At 45.1% G+C, this 23,515-nt stretch overlaps 1 protein-coding gene and 1 long non-coding RNA gene across 4 annotated transcripts in view; both read right to left on the bottom strand.

Annotated features, from left to right (window-relative positions):
- Positions 1 to 14,059, bottom strand: part of ASB2 (ankyrin repeat and SOCS box containing 2) — a 29,652-nt gene extending 15,593 nt beyond the window's left edge. The window contains exons 1-6 of one of the 2 annotated variants that reach the window (XM_086748983.1): positions 13,803 to 14,059; positions 12,106 to 12,210; positions 8,690 to 8,856; positions 7,893 to 8,048; positions 4,574 to 4,819; positions 1,670 to 1,841 (exon numbers count right to left, since the gene is read on the bottom strand). In XM_086748983.1, the coding sequence (XP_086605109.1) occupies positions 1,670 to 1,841; positions 4,574 to 4,819; positions 7,893 to 8,048; positions 8,690 to 8,856; positions 12,106 to 12,210; positions 13,803 to 14,047 (1,091 nt within the window). In that variant the 5' untranslated portion in view covers positions 14,048 to 14,059. The remainder of the gene's footprint in view (positions 1 to 1,669; positions 1,842 to 4,573; positions 4,820 to 7,892; positions 8,049 to 8,689; positions 8,857 to 12,105; positions 12,211 to 13,802) is intronic. The other variant, XM_086748984.1, reaches the window with a different exon arrangement.
- A 7,651-nt stretch (positions 14,060 to 21,710) lies between these two features.
- Positions 21,711 to 22,862, bottom strand: LOC147600507 (uncharacterized). 2 transcript variants are annotated; one of them, XR_015258686.1, is made up of 3 exons: positions 22,786 to 22,862; positions 22,666 to 22,710; positions 21,711 to 22,559 (listed from the first exon to the last, which is right to left on the bottom strand). It is a non-coding gene; the product is annotated as an uncharacterized LOC147600507 (long non-coding RNA). The 2 variants fall into 2 exon arrangements; XR_015258687.1 differs by lacking the exon at positions 22,666 to 22,710.
- Positions 22,863 to 23,515: the final 653 nt, after the last annotated feature.

Here is a 23,515-nt window from a genome sequence, read left to right as displayed (position 1 = left end):
CCCATGGTGGAGCAGGCTGTCCCCCTCCAGCACATGGAGGCCCACGGAGGAGCAGAGATCCACCTCCAGCACATGGAGGACCCCGTGCCGGGGCAGGCGGATGCCTGAAGGAGGCTGTAGTCCCATAGGAAGCCCATGCTCAAGCAGGGTCCTGGCAAGACCTGTGATCCTGTGGGGGACCCAGACTGGAGCAGTCTGTTCCTGAAGGACTGCGCCCTGTGGAAGGGACCCATGCTGGAGCAGTTCATGAAGAACTGCAGCCCATGGGAAGGACTCAAGCTGGAGAAGTTTGTGGAGTACCCCACGCTGGAGCAGGGGAAGAGCGTGAGGAGTCCTCTCCCTGAAGAGGAAGAAGCAGCAGAGACAATGTTTGATCAACTGACCGCAATCCCCATTTCCTGTCCCCTTGTGCTGCTGTTGGGGAGGAGGTAGAGAAATCAGGAGTGAGGTTAAACCTGGGAAGAAGGAAGGGGTGAGGGGAGGGTGTTTTTAAGATTTGGTTTTATTTCTTATTATCCTGCTCTGATTTGATTGGTAATAAATTAAAGTAATTTCCCCAAGTTGAGTCTGTTTTGCCTGCAATGGCAATTAGTGAACGACCTCTCCCTGTCCTTATCTCTACCCATGAGCCTTCTGTTATATTTTCTCTCCGGAGGAGGAGGAATTATAGAGCAGCTTTGGTGGGCACCTGGCATTCAGCCAGGGTCAACCCCCCACACTAGATGAACACTATTTACATGACCCTGCAACAATCCTATTTCTAGACAGCATCTTCTAAATTGGTATCCTTTATCATAGGCTGTAGAGTTTCTCCCCCTCCTGTAAACACTTCTACCTCAGAGGACTAGTAAATCTACCCAATTCCTGGTTATATTTTCCAGTAGTTACTTTTCTCACTGTTTAAAGAATATGTTCAACTCTATCCCAAAACCATTTAATTTCAGAAGCAAACCACTGGATCTTTTTTATGCATTTGTCTGTTACATTTAAGAGTCATTTAATCACTCACTAATAAAGTATATTTTCCAGACGTGAGTAATTCTTCTTTTCTGAAGCCTTTCCAATTTCCTGAAAGGTTTGTGAAAGGGAGGATACCAGAACTGGACACCGTATTCTAGCAACAATCTCACTAATGCCCTAGAGAGTCACTTAACCACTTCCCGCTGTCAGCATCTGAATTATTGTTAATAAAACTGGAACACACCAGAGATGAATGCAGCATGTTCTGCCTGTGCAGAAGAATCACAATGGGCTCATGTAGGAAACTGATAGCAAACTATGCTGCAATAGCTATTGAGGACTAACCCCAACCCTCACCCTCACCAGATGCTTTTTTATTCCATCTCAAGCACATTTTGTGGAGTTCAGTTTAATCTGCTTCCAAGATACATGAGGTTATTTAGCTGTAATAGGTGATATCTTGGCAAAGCTAAAGGAATCTTGCACCCCACATTCCTGCTCGCCCCATCCCATTCCATCTCAACCTGCCAACACACTCTTCAGTTTATAATTTCCAACTTGAGCTCTGCAAGCGGAAAGTCCACTTCTCAAATGGCAGCTTCCTTGCTTACAATGCTCAGAATTAGATCTGGGACATTACATTCTCCTTTTCATAAGGACTTTTGATTCTTTCTCAAAAGATGAAACTATGAAATGAAATAAAACTTACTCGCAAATCCCTTTTTTGGCTGCTATGTGAAGAGGTAACAGGCCATCTTTATTGGCTTTGTTAGCATCTGCTCCTTGGGACAGAAGAAACTCCACAACACGCACATGTCCATTTTTACAGGCTTCATAAAGAGCAGAGGCATTATCACTGGCTTGAGTGTTAATATCAGCACCTAGGAAGGAAGAAAAGCTTTATAGCACCAAAATGTTAAAATCAGATGGAAGGAACATATTTTGAATGAATACGTACGTCTCCATGACACTGGAGCTACAGAATGTGCTGGATGGGGATGTGAAGGGTGGCAACTATTAGCTCACAATCATTAATCCAGGCTCTACTCAGCTATAGCTCAAAGGCAAAAAACCTCTAAAATGTGTTGTTTTTTACACAGTATGGCCTTTTGTTTAGACACAATGGTTTCATTAGTATTTATATGTTTACACTGTGTATGTACACTGTTCCTGAGCAGGAGTTTGGACTAGATTATCTCAATAGGTGTTCTCTAAAATTCTATGGTTACGTATTTATGCGATATATTTATCTCACCTTGAATACTGTTTTCAGTTTTGAGCCTCTCACTACAAGAAAGACATTGAGGTGCTTGAGTTTGTCCAGAGAAGGGCAACAAAGATGCTGAAGGCTCTAGAGAATAAGTCCCATGAGAAGTGGCTGAGGGAACAGGGATTGTTTAGCCTGGAGAAGAGGAGGCTGAGGGGAGACCTTATCGCTCTCTACAACTACCTGAAAGGAGATTGTAGTGAGGTGGGTGTTGGTCTTTTCTCCCAGGTAACAAGTGACAAGATGAGAGGAAAAGCTTCAAGTTGCACCAGGGCCGGGCCGGGGGGGCGGGGGTGGGTGTCAACTGGATATTAAGAAAAATTTCTTCACGGAAAGGGTTGTCAAGTGTTGGACCAGGCTTCCCAGGGAAGTGGTTGATCACCATCCCTGTAGGTATTTGAAGGACATATAGATGTGGCACTTCGGGACGTGGTTTAGTGGTGGACTTTGCAGTGTTAGGTGAATGGTTGGAATCAATGAGCTTAAGGGTCTTTACCAACCTTAATGATTATATGGTTCTATAATTCTATTTATATCTATACATATTTTTCACACTATAAGTACACTGTATATATTCACACTATAAGTACATTTATATTATTTATACTATATTTATTTTTAGTGCATACCCAGGGTAAAATAAGATATTATAACATGACAACTGCATGGTACTGGGCAACAATTCTAATTAGCTTTTATTTGAGCATGCCTTAGTCAATGAACAGAACATTTCATTTCAAAACTCAACACATGAGGCCATATCTCTTAATTCCATGAGGGTTCAAGTTAGGCTTCAAATGGTAAGTTTTACCAAAAGATAAATATTATTAATAAGCTACTAGATTATTTGGGGCATTTTTTTTTCTTGAGCTTTAGTGTGTGCTTGGCTTGACAAATAACATGCAAGAATAAACCATAATACTTTTTGGCCACAAAAAATTTGGAACCTAGCTTTTTCCATGCTAGATATTTAAGGTTTGAAAGCCTGGGTTTCAATTGCAATATACTGTACCATGGTGTCCTCAGGAAGGCTGCTCTATGTGTATTCTAAATGAGAATGACAGTTCACTGGAGTTTTGCTTCTAAACTCCAATAAAGAAGCAAGTCTCCCATTTGATCATGAAAACTCACTGCCAAAGAGAACATTTCCCTGTGCTCTCAACCCAAACCAAAACATGTGTATTGTGTTTGGCCCTTTGAAGATGTAGCCGGAAACATCAGGAGAATTGCAGTGACAAAACATAACACAGGACTACGTTCCTAATGAAAAATAAATGAAAAATAAACCCTTTTTATGATGAACATTGCTCATCGTAAATGATGCAGTGATATCATGCCTAGGATTCTCTGAGGAGCTTTTCCAGGCTTGAAACAATTGGACAGTTTTATTGGCTTTTGTCCTGTGTATTTTTCTCAAAATTGAACTTTAAGGAAATCCTAATATCTGTCTAAGTTGAAACACAAATCACATTCTGGCTTAGATTCTAAAATTGTAAGCAGTATGATGGACTAACTGGTCATATAAAACTGACTTGACAATGTTAGCTGGACAGCAGAACACATTTTTTCACTCCCTAACTTTCATATCTTTCTTATCCATACTAACTGCTTCAGAAGTTTTTCTTATCTTCATCGCTCTTTAGCTCTTGTTTCAGAAGTGCAGGACCCAATTCTTACCTACATTGAGGATGTTAGCCCACAGTGACAATAAAACATGCCTCAGAATAGTAGTAAAGTATGTTGTGCTTATTGCAAAGCTGTTTTACATGAATGGAGCAGTAAAAGGTAGGTTTAGTGTAAACTGGAGTCAACTTCACTCTGTTTATATGTTTGAACATATACACACAGAGGCAGTGAGTCTCCTCCTTGGTGTAAATCCATTAAATATACAATAGTACTTTATCTATTTTCAGCAGGATTCATTAGTGGAGGAGAGCTAACCTTGCCCATCACTGCATATGTTCATGAGCAGATGGGGTTGGCTAATGTTCAACTTCTGCCATCTATTACCAACGTATAGTTGTCTTTTATGACTGATTAGATTTTAGGCTATATGTGTGCAGCAATATGGGTTTTGAAAGCTGTCAGGCAATACAATTAAAAAGCACCATATTGCTTCCCAAAATAGGTGACCATGAATGAATGCTGAAGAAGCGTGTGTGTCTAGACCATGGTCTTCGAAAGACCCTACACAAGTCAGCCATCTGGAGCAACAGGGTTTCAGCACCTCTGCAGGCTAGGCCTTGTCTCCAGAGACAGAAGAACTGAGCCAGGGAGAACTAATGGGAACTTTGAAATATTAAGGATGAAATTAGTAATGGCATGTAACGGCAAAACTGTACTTACCACATTTTGCCAGGTATCTCAAAGCTTCCAACTGCCCACTCTCAGCTGCCACAAATAAAGAAGTGATCCCATAGGCATTTGCAGACTCGATCTTGGCACCCCCTTTCACAAGGATATCCATAATTTCCAGGTCATTTCGGGAGACAGCCTCATGGAGAGCAGTCCATCCTCGATTGCAACGATGGTTGGTATCAGCATTGTACTGTACCAAGAGTCTTGCGGCCTCTGCATTCTTGCGCTCACAAGCTGTTTTGGAAAAAATGGAGGTGATCAGGACAAGATTTTGAAAAGATTATGAGTACTACAGTATCCATTTCATGTAGCACAAGGCAATATAATACAACTAGGCCTTATTGAGTAAGGCCAAAGATCCATCTAGGTCAATATGAGGGCCAAGGCTGCTGCCAAATGACATTGTCAGGGGCTTGCAAAGGACGTGGCAGTGAAGTCAATCTTCAACCGGGACCTGGGGGAGGCTAAGCATGTGGGAGACTGAGGGGAATCCAGCCCAGCCCAGCACATTTGTACCGACTGGACACCACAGTGACACAGTGTCGTAGTTCAGCCCCGATTGGTACCAGACTACGCAGTCTCTCTCTCACTCCCCCCACCCTCCAAGAGAACAGGGGGAGATGATATAAGGAAAAACAGCTCGAGATTTGAGATAAGGAGGGGGAGAAATCTTTAAAGTTACCGTTACGGGCAAACCAGACTCGACCTGGGGAAAAATACTAATTTATTTCTAAAACTAGCAGGAGAATGAGAGAGGGAACAAGATAACCTCCCCCCACCCCTCCCTCTTCCTGGGCTTAACATTATCTCTACTACCTTCCCCTCTTGAGCGGCACAGGGGGGAAGAGGGAATGGGGGTTGCGGTCAGTTCATCACACGTTGTTTTACGCCGCTGCGTCATTGTCAGGGGAAGAACTCCTCGCATTCCTCTCCTGCTCCTTCGTGGGGTCCCTCCCATGGGCCACAGTCCATCGTGAAACTGCTCCAGCGTGGGTCATCTCTTCCACGGGGTGCAGTCCCTTCAGAACAGCTGCCCCAGCGGGCCCTCCACGGGCCACAGCTGCCTTCAGGCCTCCACCGGCTCTGGCGTGGGGTCCTCCACAGGCTGAAGATGGATCTCTGCCCCTCCGTGGGCCTCCATGGGCTGCAGGGGGACAACCTGCTCCACCACGGTCGTCACCACAGGCTGCAGGGGAACCTTGGCCAGGAGCCGCATTACTCGTCCTCCTCTTTCTTCACTGACCTTGGTGTCTGCAGCCGTTCCTCACAACAGGCTGGCAGACGCCTCTCAGGATCCTTTTTACATCTTATTCACTTCTCATCTCCTCTCCACTTTCTTGCAGCCAGGCCGGGCCGAGTTGGGCCCAGTCGGTTGCCTGGTGGGAGGCCAGAGGGTGTGGCCTGCAAGGCCCACAAGGCTCGTGCCTCTCCCTCTCTGCCCCACGCTCAACTGCTTCACATCTTCTCTCCTTTTTTTTTTTTCTGTTTTCCCCTTCTTAAATACATTATCACAGAGGCATTATCATGGGATTATCATTCTGCTACCAATTGGCTTGGCCTTGGTCCGCCCTAGGCCCGGCCGAGTCCACTGAACAAAGGGGAGCAACTTCTAGCATTTTCCTACAGAAGCTGCCACCTTACGGCCCCCCCAAACCCCCCCTTAACAAAACCGGAACACACAGGGACGTGACAAGGTGTGGGAGATAATTTATGAAGAACAAACATGCTACAGAAATCACATGACCTGAACACTTTCTTTCCAAATTCTGTGAACACTGACTCTGTATCTTACTGCCCCAGATAAAGCTCTATATAAACAAGAAAATTAAAAAAAAAAATCTCAAACCAACAGTGGCCCAAAAAGGATCCTTAGAAAACAATAATGGTGGAAGTCAGTAGCACTCTCTCAGCCTGTAAGAAATTATAGTTCAGGACCATCCTGAGCTAAATGTATTTTCTTGATATTTAATAGTATTTAGTTAATTTTTATTCTACCAATTTGTTCCATTGCTTTTTGAATCCCAAACCTTCCTACACACCTTTACTGCAGGACCTCAAACCAAAGATACCTAGAATAAGCAGCCATATTTACAAATATCAATTAGTATTTGTTTTACAGCGTGCAGAGACAGAGGCCAGCACATTCCATAGCAATTTTTTAAAAAATTTTGAAATAATAGTGTCTTTTTCTCACAGTGGTCCTGCCTTTTGTTTTTGATTCTTCCCTTGAGACACTGCCATGACTTCCTCTCCCATACAGAGTTGATTTCAGTACACATAAGTGACATCTATCTGATTAGACACTGCTGTAATTACTTATGCATAGCTCTGCAGAGTTTAATTTGCTTCCATACTAGGGTTGAGTAATTTTTTATGATTTTTTTCACTCTTCTTTTTTTTTGCTGGAAGATAAACCAGAAGATTTTTGCATCGATACTAGCACATTTTTAATAAGTTTTTCTCTGGCTAAAGGGTGTTTTCATTTTATTGTTATTATTATTACTACGAGTATTACTACTACTGCCACTATGCACCTTTAAACAGCTTTCCTTTAGCTGACTACCAGCCAGAATTTTAAAAGTAAAACATTTTAAATGGAGCAGTTCTAAGGCCAGGCATGCAAAGTTGGAGGCAAGATTACTGTTGTATGTGCTTTTTAATGTTTTAGAGCACTAACAATAATCACGGCAGGAGCAGTTAATAAAAGGGAGAGGGACACAAATGTGTGAGAGGTCATTGCCTTCTCTGAATCTTTGTGATATCATGAATGTAATGCTAAAGAAAGTGTTCTCTCTGACCAGCAGCAAAGTTATATGTCCATGTTAAAGACTTTATCTACCTCACCAAATTGTTTATAACTTTACATCCCTCCTATAGCACACAGCCTGGCCTGGCCCACACGGTATATGAATCACTGGCATGTCTACAGTTACTATACTCCCACATCTTACTTAGGCCCTACTGTTTAGAAAAGCATACATATTCCTGCACTATCCAGCCGTCCCTAAATTTGGGACATTGTGCAGACACCCTGTGCTGAGAGGGCCCCGCTAAGCACCATGACCCCCACCCTCAGCACCGCATTGCAACCTGCACCCCGCAGGGCAGCCACGAGCCCCATCTCTGATGTGGATGAGAAGAGAGGCCATGGCACGGCAGGTCAGACGTAGGAGATGCAGGACTACTGGAGGGAGGTAGAAAATGGGAGCGAATTGCTGAGTTTCAGCACCACCTCAGAAGTAATTCTGCTGCTCTGCCTCGGTGGTGCCAGAAGAGCTCAGCATCCCTGGAAACAACAGCCACTCACCTTTGTAGAGCGGTGTTTCTCTGGCCTTGTTGGAGATGTCAGGCTCAGCCCCAGCCTGCAGCAGGGTGAGCAGGCAGTCCAGGTTGCCCCGGCTGGTGGCCAGGTAGAGAGCCGTCTCCTCGTTGAGGGTGCGCTGGTCAATTGTGCCAGGGTACGCTGTGAAGAAACAGTGAGCCCAGAGTCATTATGGCATGTAGTGCACAAGTATCTGCAGTACCATCACCTTTCAAAACCCTTGGAGTTTTAGGTAGGTTTTTGTTGTTTATTTTTTCTCTTCTTTTCCTTGTCCATGAACAAAGTAAGTTAAGAATATACTATAAAACTAGCATAACTCAGATGAAGTATCTAAACCACTCACTGTCTCAGATTAAAATGTTCAGCTATGGCTACTGGCTGTTGAGGTATGCTCTTCAGTAGCACTTTGAGAACAAACTACAGTAGTTAACCACCTTCAGGCACCAGCAAAGAGGTGCTGGGCTGGATCTCCAGCCAGTAGGAAGTGGGGTAATTGCTGAGAGCAACAGCTGAGAGCTCAGCTACAAGACTTTATTGTGAGAAATTCAGAGCTTGGTAAGATCAATCCAGATATATTTTTCTCCTGAATATCCTAACTTTTAGAGTCCTCAGTCTAGAAACCCATTCTCAAAAAGAAGGTAAAATTAATACACACTCAGAGACGTTGGAAAAAAGCTTCACACACAGTCCCAGGCAAGGTTTGGGCTGCTGCTAATTCTGCTTTTTATTTTATTCGTATTCTTCTTCCTCCTTTGTAATGAACTAATTTTAACTTTACTAACCTTTTTGCAGCAGGCTCAGGCAACCCACTTGGCCGTAGTATGCAGCTTCATGGAGGGGTATCCAGCCATCCTTATTAGGTTCAGAAAGGTTTTTTCCTGATTTCATCATGTTGCATACTGCTTTTTCATCTCCATCCTTGATTGCTGCTACTACGGGGTCAAGTTCTCTTTAAAACAAGATTAAAATCTGTTTACTGCTTCCTTCATTACTGAGAAGCTTTTTTCAGCAACATCACTATTTGGCTACTACAGTGAAACCCTACAGCCTATGCAATAAATATTTCTAGCCCTAAGTTGTCTTGCTACAGGGCCTGTGCAGGCAAAATTTGCAGGTAGGAAAACAGCATGCAATGAAGGTTGTGGGAACAACCACAAACCCTGGTTATGACAGAAGGTGTAAAAAGACACAGCGGAGTGAGATCACAGACAAAAAAATACGGGCAGCTCAGCACAGGAGTCCTCACAAAACAGATAATTGGTACAAGCTCTGCATTTAGTGCAGGTTACAGGAGCAGCACTGGATTTCATTGCCTTGCAGAGGCTGGACAGACTGACAGCCTGAAATTCACACAGCCATCATTAATTTCAACTTGCCCAGAGGTACCCAATCTGTGCCATAAACACTGATACTAGCACTGAAAGAAAAGCCACCAAGCTTTTTCTCTGAGGATAAACTCAGGGCCTGTTGCAGAAGGAGGTGAACACAACACGGGCACCAAGGACTGGGAAAACACACCATTTCCCAAGTGAAAAAGTACTTAGTGCCACTTGCTCCTTCTCTATAGTTGGAAGCAGTGATCTCAAGACACCAGAATCACTAAAATAGCAACACTGGAATGGGGGGAGATATGGGACACAAAGTTTTGCCTGAGGAGATAACAGCTAGAGCAGGCAGCTGCCTTCCTGGCCGTGGCCCAGCCAGGAGGAATCATCTCACCTTCTGCTAACTGCCAGGCTGCGGCCCAGGGGCACCGCTGTACCCCCACACTACTTAGAGTACGCTGGGGGCTAAAACTAAAATTGCTAGTTTTATATAGACAATAGATTTTTAGATAGGTGTTTGAAATTGAGCATTTTGTTTATGTTAGTTAACAGCAACAATTGGCCTGTTTGGCTGGGAGAGGAGCAGGAGGGGGGGGATCTTCGTCTTTGAAAGCCTTCGGCAGAAGGCTGCTGAAGCCATCTGTTGTTCTGTGCAAAGGTTTGTGTTACACACGCAGAGCCGCTCACTGTGACCTGGGGATTTGGGCACAGGATAGAGTTACCAGCACTGAATGAGTTACTGCATGCCAGGTGGGCCACCGCAGGAGGCTGCGCGTGGGGCTGGCAGGCAGCAAAAGCAAGGTGAACCACCTTAGCGGAGACCTCAGTGAAAGCAGAGGGTACCTCGGATCTGTGGTAGGGTTAAAAATGTGTGAAGAATCAGTTACTGTTTTGCTTAAGCCCTCAGATGCTGAACGAAACAAACTTCTTTCGGGCTCCTTGACCGTAAATGATTCCTGAGTAAGATGAGGGGGTTTGCTGGACCAGGCTGTAGATGCTTTAGCCAAGTAAATTCCAGATCAGAACAGAAAGTTTAATGAATCTCCATGTGAAATCCTTGTTTTCTGCCTGGCTTATATTTGGCTGTTATAAAAAACCCAACACATTATGTTCCCTGGATTTCACCAGATATAGAAAAAATGAGTATTAGAACTATGGAGGAAACCTGAAGATCTGATGAAATCTTAACCTTATAGGAAAATCAAAAGAATTACTGTATTTCAAAGGCCAGTAGCCAAGATGATAAATACTCATTGCAGGAGAGATGTATGGTGGGGTTAATTCTGAGTGCCGCAGAAGAAGTTCAGTGGAGCGCGGAAGAGTTCAGGAAGCTCCTTCTTTTGCTGGCAGCCTGATGAGATGCAGGCAGCATGAAGGAACAGCATCTCCCCACGTGATGCCAACTATCATCCTCACCTGGCTCTGAGACCTGGGCTGTAAAACAGTCTTGCCATAAAGCTTTCCTGTGGCTTCCCAGCCACATTTCTACTCTCACCTGGCAGCAGATGAGGGCTAGCTTATCAGCCTTATCCCAATCTTCTTGTGAACTGAACTCTATTGAGCTTCCTGATGCAGGAGAAAAGCCTGCCCTCCAGTCAGTGCACCCAAAGCAGGATAAAGGCATGCAAGGTGTGCAGAGCACTTAATGAGAGGATGGGATTTCAATGTGGCTGAGGGGAGCCAGCAGGTGACAGGTATTATGGAGGCTTCATGTTTCAGCAGAAAGAGGTTTCCACATGTGTCAGAGAATGCAATGTCAGTGGAGAGCCTGGGATAGAGCCTGGAGCAGCCAGGGTGCAGGGTAAGGTGGGGGAGAGTGGAGAGCTGAGTGAGGGATGAAAGAAAGAGGAGTAGTGGAGGAGTAGTCACTGCAACTCTGCATCCAAGGTGGGACTTGTAAGATGGAGAAAACAAAGTGGATTTGAACTGGGTAGATAAAAAAGGCAGGGAAGAGTTTTCTAAAGGACACAGAAGTGCTGCCTACAACACTTTCCTGTCTTCAACTGATAGCTAAAGGCAGGTGCCTGCATCTACTCAGCCCCTCAGAGAGTGGTAATAAACCCTCATGGTCCAGACACTTCCACTGAACACAGGCACTGGGGCAGAGCTTGGGCCAGCCCCTTGCCTGTCTGCTTTCCTGATCCATGACTGTTCACCTAAGCTTATTTATGGCCCCTGCCAACAGCAAAACGTGGCCAGGAGGACCAAAGTCAGTCAAGCTGGTTTCCTTCTCGGGCAGGTAAGATGTGGTACGGCTCCCCAGCAGCCCTCCTCAGTGTGGCAGGACAGTATAGGTATTGCTGGGAAGAGGCACGGCATCTTGGGAGCACATATAAAATATTTACTTTGAAGGACTGGACTTCCTTGCCCTGTTTATGTATTGCAATAAAATGTTTGTTTTCCTCATTCCTGCCCAACGTTGAACTGTGAACTTAATACCGATGCAGTTACTATCAGCACCTGCCTGCCTCATCTACTGTGTTGATGTGGGAGCCAGCATATATAAATAAACCTTCCCTGCTGTCCTTGTCACCTCAAAGCTACCGAATGACCCAGAATCCACAGGACATGTGCACTGGAGAAATGGAGAGGGATGAAGGGGGAGAAGAGAACAAGGGAGGTGTGAGGTGGGTCACCTACAAGAGCCTGGGCATGCTCTGGTGCAGCTGGAAGGTCAGAAGGAGGAGCAGGAAGGCAGCGAGGGTGCGATGCAGGTATCAGCAAGACCCCGCTAAGCAGTTCCTCCAGATGAACACCACCGTTTCCCCCCACTAGACACCATCACCACCCAGAAGAACTAGCTCGGGGGAGAGTGGGTAGCAAGGCTTTTTTTGACCGCAGGGAAAGCAGGAGAGGGAGAGAAAAGCACTTACACGGGCTGGGATGTGCTGAACAGGCTGCCGTCGTACCTTCGCCTGACCCCCCAGGCTGCCCCCGAGCTGGACGGCTGAGCACGGCCTCTCGGCTGGGCCGCCAATCTGGAGTGGCGATGACATGAATGAAATAGAGAGAAATACTCCGAATAGGAGAAACAGGTCATGTTGAGGCAGAAACAGAGACACGCATCCACAGAGACGGAGCGAGAAAGCCTGCCGGTCAGGGCTTTGAATAAAAGCAGATGGCCACGGCTTGCTCTGCTCTGAATTCAGCTGCTCACTCGGCTCGAGATTATTTTTGGCCCTCTGAGGAAGCGTCAGGGGATTCAAATGACCATATAAGACAACAGCGAGGTTAACCCTGCCACCACCGCACAGGAAGCAGGCATGAGATGAGGTGACATTCATCACCTCCGAAGTGCCACACAAGCAGGTTGGAGGCGGGGGCGGAAGAGGACCCAGGGCCCCCGGGTGCCAGCTCCGTTTCCAGCTCAGCTCTCCCCCCAGCAGAAGAGTTCAGCCATGCTACAGATCTGGAGCTACAACCTGCAAATATTTTCCCTACAGTGGGAGGTCAGAAGCTGGTAGGCTGAGGCAAAGGCAGGACAGGTTAATGTGCAGAACTGCAGATGCTACCTTTTGCCAAAACAGCAGGTGTCAAAGGATCCCCAAGGAGGACAGGACCAAACGGGCGGGGAAGTCCCCTCTTCTCCCCCACATTGGGTCCCCAGAGCTGAGCAGACAGGGTCCCCATTGGGCAGAGCTGACAGTACGCGTGCACGGTAACAACACGGAGAAGCCACAACCTTTGGTGGGAGCAGGACTGCCTGCATCCTGATTCCACAGCTATGAAACATGCCTGCTGCTAACCAAATTGTCCCCAGTTTCCCAGTCTTGGAAACCAAACAATCACAGGTGGTGATGAGTCAGGCATCAGAAGATAGTGGAGTTATGAGAAAGATGGAGGAACAAAACTTCATTTAATCCCAGCTTATTTAAAAAAAAAAAGTTTAAAAGGATACTTTTCCTTGGTTTGGGGGTGACTATGTAACCTCTTCCCTCCCGCCTTGAGAAACCTGCCTTTTAAAAAACGAAAGGAGAACAATGTCTGGGTTTCAAACTGTCAGCAGGTCTCTGTAACCCACAGCCCGGCATCACAGGGGAGGGAGATGCCGCCATTTTTAGGTGTCTGGAGCTGCTCTTGGCTGAGAGCGGGGTGCCTGAGGTCAGGCTCTGACCTGAAATAACTGCATCCTTTAAAGACTGCAGTATCTAAAAGGTAGCCAGCTCTCAGTGTTTTATATGCCTATTTTTGGCCTCTCTCCTATATGCTGTGCTCCCTCTCAGGTGAAACCTAAGCTCACTGTACGGCGTGTCCCCGTGGGAGGAGGGAGCCACTGGCTTTGGCAGGGCTTCTGTCATTTGGGAAAGCTCATAGCAGTGTCCCTTTTCTTATTTTATTTTTTGCTTAAAGCAGACAACAGCGAGCAAATTCTCATTTCTCTGTGAGGGTGTAAATTGTTGACCTCATCTGATTTATAGCAGACTCCGGCTTTCAAACTAACGACAGGCTCACAGAGCAGCAGCTCAGCAACGCTAATTAGAGAGCACGTGTTTAGACAGGGGAAGCTCTTTTGCTCTTCCCAGGCAGGGTGTTTTTTGGGACGGCGCAGCTGGGGCAGGCGCTCACTCACCTTTGCCAGGGGTAGATGCGGTAGGGCGGGTTGTGGCCGCTGGCGCAGCTGGGGGCGGCCACCTCACTGGGACCTGCCACCATCAACTTCTGGTGGCTCTGGGCAGCCGTCTGACCCGCGGGGTCCTCTTCCAAGCTCTGCTGGATGGCCATCTTTATAAGGTCGTCTTCACTCAAGCTGCTATACAGACTGTATTCCTCGCAGCCTATTGTTTGTCTTTGAGTATTTGCTGCCGTTGTAGCCATTTTTTAAATTTTTTGTTGCTTTCCTGTAGAAGGAAATTGTGACCATAAAAATCTGGAAAATGAAAGAAAGAAACTCAACCATATTTTGTTCATTTCTGCTTCTTCATTAAACTAACTAGAAAACCCTTCTGAAATCCTTCACCAGGGAGAGAACATTATCAGCTAAAATCTGCACATAAACTTAATGAACTGATTCCTGTCTATTACATAGAAGTAACTGGTTTAGCTGGTGTTTAAAAAAGGGAAGTGAGCTGCTGCAAGCAAGACAGGTTTTTATCTACTTGTTCTGGTTACCACAGCTCAAGAGAAAAAGAGGTAAAGGAAACCCCCATAAGATTAAAGAGATAAAGCTTTGAAATGAATTTGTTTAGGAAAACATCAATGGACGTATATTTTTGCTGTTGTTTTCTTGTTTTTTTTCTTGCTCTAACTGCAGAAAATTAAGGGAAGAGGCTTGTCTCTCTAGCTGGTGGTTTTCTGCAAGCGCAGATTCTCTACCATGAAGTGTAAAGAGACTGTGGACTAATGTTATTCACCTTATCTAGAGATCTCTCAAGCATCATGCAAAGCTATTGTATGAAGTGACTTTCTTTGTTTCACTCAGCTAGGAGAGCAACACGACCCTGCTGAGTTTCACTTCTGAATTTTTGCTTTCCATAGAACAAAGTTCAAGGTCATGAGCTTTCAGACTTATGGTCAGACTCTCTTCTAAAAAATGGTGGTTGAGAGCTGAAAATGAGAGAAAGGGGAAACATTGGGGTGCACTCAGCAATCACAGAATTACTATGGACCATCACCATAGCGTGAACTCAAAAAAGGCAAAGACAATCCAAAATACTGTGGTATTTCTAGCAGTGCAGGGAAGCACTAATGCCATGAATGGTTTGATGCTCTAGCAAGATCTGATGCTCTAGCAAGATCTCATCTGGATACCACTCTGGCTACCAGTGTGCCACTCTGGCGACAGCTGTATCTCTGCATGTCAAGACACTCATGTTTGTTTCTGTAACCGTGATTTAAAAAAAAAAAAGAAAAAGAAACTAACACAGTTTGAAGAAATTGCAAGAGCTTGAATCAAGCCATAAGTAACACAAAATTTCAGATTTAAGCTTTTCAGTTCAGAAATGGTGATACCTCCCACATCAACAGCCACCTCAGATGCGAAGCACACCCCAGAAGAAGTGGGAAGAGTTCAGGGTAAAGGGAATCTCAGCAGATTTCAGATTGACATTATTACTTTTAACAATGAAGGATGTATTTTACAGCCAAGAAAACTGCCAAAATCAAACCTTCTGTTGCTGTAAATAATGCAACCCAATTTTGTTGGGTTTTCTTTTTTTTTTTATTTTCAGGCAGACCTCTCATAGCTGCTGTTTGTTACCTTCTTGTGAGAAGTTGTGTGCCTCAGCTCTGCTATGACCCTCACTGTCCCAAGGAACCAAGCCCAGGCATCAAACCGCTGATAGCTCCCATACGGAGCTGCTCCCACTCCATGCCCCGTCCGCTCCAGTACCTGTCCTTGGCTGCGCTCCAGCCCGCGCCTGGCCAAGAACTGTGACGCAGCTTTGTTTTCCTAGCAGCTTCTGCTGCTGCTTGGCTTGCCCTACTCCTGGCATGCTGGGCAGCCACTTTTATAGTCCATCAGCCTATGTACTCACTCAGTAGCTGGTGTGCTGCAGATGTGTGAAACCCACGGGCTGGAGTCAGAGGGCTTGTCTGCAGCATCCACCACTGCAACGCCTAAATGTAGGGACCTGGCCCTGAGGGTGACTCAGAGACCTAAACTAAGCAGTTAATGGAGAGGGCAGGATCTGATCGTAAGCTTCTAATGGAGGTGATGCACAATGACTCTTTGGAGGAGGCAAGAATGAAGACAAAAGTGCTCCTCTCTGAGGTCAACCTGTGCCAGTGGAGCACAGGGCACAGATCCCTCCTCTTTATCCTCCCCAGCCCCACTGCCAGCATCCTGAGAGCACAGGAGGCAGAGGAGGCAGTGGGTCCAGCCCCACCCTGCTTCTGAGCTGGGTGTTGGATTCCCTTCATGTGCAGTCAGGGCTTTGAGGGGCATATGGGACACCACTGCCAATGCAACTCCGCACTCTGGTACAGAGGAGCTAACTGATCTAGGTGCTTCACTAAATTCCCAATGGATCTAGGTAGAAAGGCCATTTCTGGACATCTTCCCCTCCCTCCTTCTTTTGTTTCATGCCTCATTGAAGCACAGGGAAGGAAAAGGAAGATTTTAAGTTTGGGGATCACTCCCAAACTTGTATGGGTTTCATTGTACAGGTTAACTGCATCCCACCCACTCTCAGAGAAAAGTGAGAACCTCCCCTGCATGTTGGTGATCCTCACTAATCCAAATATTTTGACAGGAGCCCCATGGAGTGCAGAAACAACAGTGCTGGCTGCAGCTCCCGCCACTGACTCATCCTGCAAGAAGAAACATCCTGGGGCCCAAAATAGAAAAAGCTTTCAGTTCTGTTCATCTAACTGGCACAACCCCAGTGAAGGTGTGAGGGTCACATCCAGGGACTGCAGGAGCTTTTCGGTTGGTCCTGATAGCCAAGGACAGCCTTGGCTCTCCTGACCCCTAGCAGAGATGGTTCCACTTGGGCCTCAAGCCGTCCTTGCTTCTCTTTGCCTGTCTCCCCTACCTCAGACTGACCTGTGTGGTGTGCCTGAGTTTGGCAGGAGGTATGACGTGTGCCTCCTCCGTACAGCTCCCTGTGCAACAGCCCCGAGAGGAGCAGCGCAGAGCCACCACCCTCCCCTTCCACCTGGAGATGGTTCTGTTTGAAGCATCAGGCACTGGTTCAGGTTATTTCTGTAACCAGCCACAGCGAGCCAGCTGAGCTGTGGTACCAGGCCAAGCGTGTGCCCTCAGCTGGAGACTGATGCAATGCAGCCTGATTCAGTTTAACCTTTTTTCACTGCGGCTGACCTCGCTGGCATCGCCTAGCACTGCTGCACCCGCCCCGACCTACCCTGCACAGCTGACACAGCAGGGCTAAGGCAACCTCATCTGTGGCCAGTGGTGAACTACCACAACCTTATGAAAGCCCACTAGACTAATGCACTATAAGCTTCTGTAGTGAAGGTGTGAAAAAAAAAATCAATCTTTGTTGCTAGACATGGTTGAATCAGTTTGGATAAGTAAGATCCGGCCAAAGTGATCTTTCTAAATGCAGCTTGGATCTATTTGCTTGCTCTCAGCCTGCTTCCTAGGTTTAAGGTATTGGAATCTGATTTATAAGTTAAATGCTAGGTTTACTGTTCACCATAACTTCAGATTTTTGGGGGAGGTTTTAATATTTGGCTGTCCCCTGCGTTTCTCTGGAAGCCCAAGAGCCCATCCTCACACGCAGGTAGCACACAGCGTTGCATGGGCTGTGAGAGCAGAACCTGGTTTTAAAGCCATGTGTATGGTGCCCCTGTTATTCCTTAGAGATCACTTTGCCTTCAGGTCAGAATGGCTTAGTGATCTCTCCTGGCAGAGACACATCTTAGAAGACTGGTGCCTGTGCTGCCATTTAATAGCTCAGTCTGACAAGATCTTCTGGATCTAAATTTATCACGGCTTCCACATAGAGCCTGATCCTGGTTCTTAATTTTGCCATCTCAATTTCTGTGAGAGTTTGTTCATTTAGCTGTGGAAATCAGGCCTGTCCCATACAGAGAACACTGAGCTGCTTCCAGCGACCAGAAGGCGAGGTTAGAAATGAAATGCCCGTGCCAGGGCCAGGCTGTGCCGCTCTGTCCTGCCCTCATGAGCAGATCTCTGAAACCAAGGGTACTGCTCACCAGGGTGACTATTAATAACCACTCACCTTGTGATAAAAGCCACAGACAAACACAATGAGGTCGCTACTACATTTGACTGCAAGCTCCACCAACATACAGTGTTTGGGAGAGTGGGCCTCTGATCCCTGATGAAACGTAAATAAACAACAAGGATTACAGCCAGCTTTGAACACGCAGAACCCCACTATTTGGTACCATTAGCATCTGAAACAACTGGTCCCCACTGACAGCACTTCCCTAAAGAAAAGCTTAGCAAGGCTGCCTGTCCTCCTTCAATAGATCCCAGGCAGCAGAATTAGCAGAATCACTTACTGCTGTCAGAGGAGGGTGGCAGGTGAGTGACAAGGTCATTAAGGGAGCAGAGCCTGGGACTTTGCCTGCCTTTGCGCTGAGTTTACCCCAGTCAGCTTGTAACTCGATACAGGACCACAGTATTTATGGCTCACGGTGCGATAAACCACATTTCTGAAAACAAAAACAAGTCTTTGAGAGGCTGCGAAAGAGAGAGAAGAGGAGCAGCTTACTCGCTCTGCTTTTTGCAAGGAATGATCTCGCCCCAGCTTCTGCAGAGACATGTTTGCCATTCCGTGTGTTTGCCTTTACTTCTGAAAGCAGCAGGAGCACGCACAGAGGGAAGGTAAACACGGCTGGGAGCCATCACAGCAAAGCAAGCCTCCACTTCAGCTCTTCCAGTGGCACCTTTCAGGCCAGATCCTCTGCTGGCAATGGAAACCAGACCAATTTGCAGCACTTAAAGTACTCATGTTTTTGCTGTATTTTAGGTCAGTTTCCAGATAAATCTTTGCAGCTCTCAAAGGATATTATATTGGATAACTACTACTGGGAAGCAAATGTTTTTTTTTAAAAAACAGAAAGATTTTCAGTGCCCATCAGATCTGCCAGAGCTGGGACATTAGAAGAACGACACCTCATGCTGTCTAGCTGCGGCAACAGGCAAATGTATTTTGTAATGACAACTTATGCAAACCGCTCAAGTTCTAGCCCAGTGCTGAAGGAGCAAAGCCAGGATTCCCAAAGGAATCCTCGAAGCAAACAAATCCCCTTGTCCAGCCCCAGCTGTCAAAACAGGTCACCTATCAGTCTGGCATATGTGACGATGCCATCAAAATATGACTCTGTGCAAATTCTTTACGGGAAATGCATACACCTGCAAGCTTTTATTTCTTCTCAGGAAGCATTAATTCACGCAGCGTTCCCTGCAATATTAGCTTAACGCCATACCAACTGGAAATTTATAAATGAAAGGAATCATTTGCTGATATAATTTTTTTCCTTCACACTCTGCCTTGCACACTACGTTGTACCTTAATATGTTGTAACAGTGACAACAATTATTTCTGAGCAAGCTATTCTAGGGACAAAGATATAAGCATCACTTGCAAGTAGAAGAAAAATAAAGAAATGACAAAGCTACAGTTCTGCTTAACACCAGTGAGTGTTTTATGGCTTATTTGTAAAAACCCCAAAAACCCCAAAGTAAACCACAGAAACTCCCAAGACTGTGTTAGGGTGTTAGGTTACAGACTGCTATAGGAATAAATATTTGCCTAGATATAGCAAACTGACAGATTGAAAATGTTAAATAAGTTAAAACATGCATATTTGCATTACCTTTTTGTTCTGAAATAAAAGGGTAATAATACTGTTGAAATGGGTTATCTCCTTGATTAAGTCTTAATTCAGAAAATCCTCGCTGGTATTCATCTCCCTGCTTTGCCTGGATGTTTCGATCAACTGCAGGACAGCTTTGAAACACTCTCGCTTTGAAGCCTGGAGTTTATTTCTGGATCACCCCATGATCAGCGAATACAAGCCAAAATATAAGTTGTTCTGAATCTCAGATTTCCTGTTTGAAGATGCATGGCAGAAATTTTTACCCATCCTAAAGTTCTTCTTTGCTGCATTATCTGAAGAACTTCACTTCATCAAGCATCCTGTAGCTAAATGACACAAAGTTGACCTTTCTATTACATCATTATTTATTGTCCCTGACAAGTAGACCATATATGGACATGTTTCTGGAACCTAAAGAGAAAAAAAAAAGAAAAGCCTTATAATTTTGAAGTAAAATGGAGAGTTTTATTTACCTGGGGAGAAAGGAGCTCAATTTACTTTTCTTTTAGCTGCTGCTTGTTAAACAAAACAGGCAAACATTACATAGGTATTTATTGATGTTTTAGAGTGGTTCGTACATTTTTAAGGCTGCAAGTTTGAGACTTCAGGATTCCAAAAGATGACAAAAGCAGCTGCAAACCTGTTCCAAGCAGTATTTTTAAGAGCTTACTACTGGAAAAAGACTGCTTTCCTACCATGTAAATGTGAACGATGGTAGCCATCTTTCCAAAAACTGGCAGAGGGCAAACTGGCCAAGGGAGAGAGCGCACTGATCCAGGGATGAGCTAGAAGAAAAGAGTCAGGCTCATATGGAGAATTGTTGGATTAGCTGGAACATGGGGATAATAGTCAGTTTGGGAAGGTTTCGATGTATTTGTCCAGCTAATACGACGAATGAAGGGAAACAATATGATATAGTACCAAAATGATGTCTATGCTTTTTTCTTCAGCTCCTGCTTCACTGATTCCCATGGAAAAATATCACATATAAAGAGAATAAAGCCCAGACTGCAGTGGGTCTGGTTTCCTTTCTAACTACATTGCTGAGCCTCAGGTTAGCCGCTGTCACCTTCTCAGTGCATAAACACCCCTTGTCTAAGGCTTAACAAGAGCAATCTTGAAGGAAACAAATTTAGCAAGACTATATCACCCACTAATAGGTGATCCCTTCCAACTCACCTGCTTTGCTTTTTAGGGTCTTTCAGGACTAGCATCATTCCCCCTTCATGCTTGCTCCTCAATCAGACTTGCTCCAGTATGACAGGATGGCCAGTATCTGACATGCCCACCTTCTTTGCTCCCCACAAAACCATCTGCCCCTCATAACTAGTGCTTAGGGCTGTTGTTTTGTCCAAAGTTAGGGACATTCAGCAGTTACTGTGGCAGGCAAAGGAGCCGTGGATGTCATCACCAAGAGGGTGTGAAACCTTACACCCTTGAAAACATGTCAGCCAACCCTCCATGACTTTTAAACAACATCCAGCAGTTTTTTCCCTGATATTACTTTAAGATATTAACCAGCCTTGGCTTAAAACCAAGAGTAAATACCTCTCACATTTAACACTTCTGCTTGCCTTTTGGCAGTCTTTCATGGGATGCATAGCTGTGGCACTCCTATGGCTGGCTTGATGTCTCACTGAACTCACGAAAATATAACAGTATTGTGATGCAGATTCACATCTGGCAGAGACAAGGGTGCCTAAATCTTCCAGGATGGACTGTTTGATTATAAAAAAGATACTGAAGCTCAAGGTTCCATCAGCCATGAAAGTTGCAGGTGGTTCCCCATGCCATTCACACCAAGCACACTGCAATTCTCTTCCCTCCCACGTTCCTGGGTTTCCTTGCAAAGCCCCATGCACTCCTTTGATGTACTTGGAGCTCCTATGAATGCTGCTGCACCATTTTCTGATAAAAGTGCAGGACTCTGCTGCAGAAGATCTATTTTTGGATACCTCTAACTCTGTCTTTTGTCTTTAGTAAATCATTTAACTCCTCTGTGTCCCATTTTCTACATTAGTGAAGTGGAAATAATGAAACGCATTAACTTTAGAGAAGAGTCCAAAAATCCTTGCAGATGGGAAGCCAATAAGACTGCTTATATGGATAGAGATTGCCGAATAAGACCTTACTTAATTAGTATCTGTGAAATACTTTGGTATCCTCAGAGGAAGACCTCATAGAAGTTTGAAATATTAGTTACAGAAATATTACCATACAGGAATGAAATCATACATTTGGGGGTTGATTTTTTCCCCCCAATAAAACAATGTTGTGGCTTTATTACAACACATCCAAAGCATAGTAATAACAATCATTATGATTTATTAGCATTGCATCAGATTTGTTAATATTTCCCCTGGGGCATGCACAGTTATGGATCTACATTTTCAGCTTAACCCCAAGACATTCCAAGAGATTACAAAATGTCACCTGCAAAAATAAATACATAAATTTATGCCATTTTCTGAGACAGATTTTAAACTCAAATACTGCATATTAGACCTCTTTGCTTTCTCTTTCAATAGAAAATGATGAAAATAGCCAGCTCAGGCTGATGGGGGAGTCAGCTAGGGTCTCACACTCAGGGCTCAATAAAAGAGATTTGAATCTGAGAGAAGGCAAAGAAGAATGACCACATGAAAATAACAAATGATGAAATAAACAGCAAGATTTGCTTTATTCTTCATGTTTCCTCAAAATCGCGAGCAGAAGTCAGGTTAGAAAACTATATGTAGCATTTACTTAATTTGGGGGTTTGTTCAGAGTCTCTACTTCCATTACTTGAATTAAGTAGCCCTTCAGCTCTACTAAGTGCTGTTTTATTTTAAGACAAAACTGAATCAAGCAACTGAGGTTGGTGAAAAAAACAAAGCTCATTTGTGCATCCCGGGAGACCTATGAGCTTGTTACAGGCTCATTCTGTGTGCAGAGCTGCCATAGATATTCCATCACATAATGAAATGCTGGTGAGAACGGACACGAGCATAGACTGTATTCTTGTCCGTAGCCTATAACTACCAACGATGAGTAACTCTACTGCAGCTAAACACTTGGCGCATGGGTGGCTGTTCTGAAAGGAAGAAAATACTGGTTAGTTGTGACAGTAACCATCCCTGGACAGAAGATCCTCATAATACTTTGCCACAGAACAGCACACATCTTTGTGCACCCATTACCTGGAACTGTTCCCTTGTTACTTATATCTTGTCTGAACCTTTTTACTGTAGAAAGACAGCAAGATAGTTTGGGTGGCAAATTTCACTGAGAGCATAGACCTAGAGCACACATCTCCGTACCTTTTGCAATCACATTCCAGTAAGCAGAGCCTTGCATTCAGTATTGCCATGCTGTGCTTCCATCAGACACTCCCAGAGATGAAGTGCTAACACCAGAACCAAAAGCAAGCTTCCTGTGCCTCCTGCTATACAATCCACTTCCAAATAACAAGAAGACAGAAACTCCCAGAGGGAAAGGTGGTTTCAATTTCCTTTGCAAGAGCTAATGACTGCTTTGGCCCCAGGACCCTGAGAGAGGCAAGGAGCCAGAGGCACTTGTATGGGAAAAGGTGCAGGATGTCACACATGCCCAGGGGTAGGGAATACAATGTACATTCCTTCTTGCTGACTCTGCTGCCTAAGTCCTTCAGTGCTGCAAAGATTTAGGTGTTTTGAGATCACTCTACTGAGAACATAAATCTCCTCTCTGGTGGAATTTATCCCACCTTAATGGCTCCTGACTCACACCCCCAAGTCAGGGTGGATTTTGTCTCTGTGTACAACTTCCACCTCTGCACAGTGGCTCCTCACAGAAAACATTTAGCTTTCAGATAAAAAAGAAAATAGAGTCATCACTCCTCTGGAAATATGACAGGAACACAAAGGGGAACACCCATTATGGGTCCTAAGCCCCATTTCCAGTACCTGATGACTCAGCCTGGACCTGTCCTGCCAGTGAGGTTGGGAAGAGTGTGCAGCTACTGCAGGCACCGCCTCTCTGCAAATGTCACCATAAGGTCACATCCACTGA

This window comes from Chlamydotis macqueenii, chromosome 5 (genome assembly GCF_036417535.1).
Source record: "Chlamydotis macqueenii isolate bChlMac1 chromosome 5, bChlMac1.mat, whole genome shotgun sequence".
In the NCBI taxonomy this organism is placed as follows: Eukaryota; Metazoa; Chordata; class Aves; order Otidiformes; family Otididae; genus Chlamydotis; species Chlamydotis macqueenii.
Note: the sequence above shows the minus strand (reverse complement) of the source record. Positions and strands in the feature narration are given on the sequence as shown.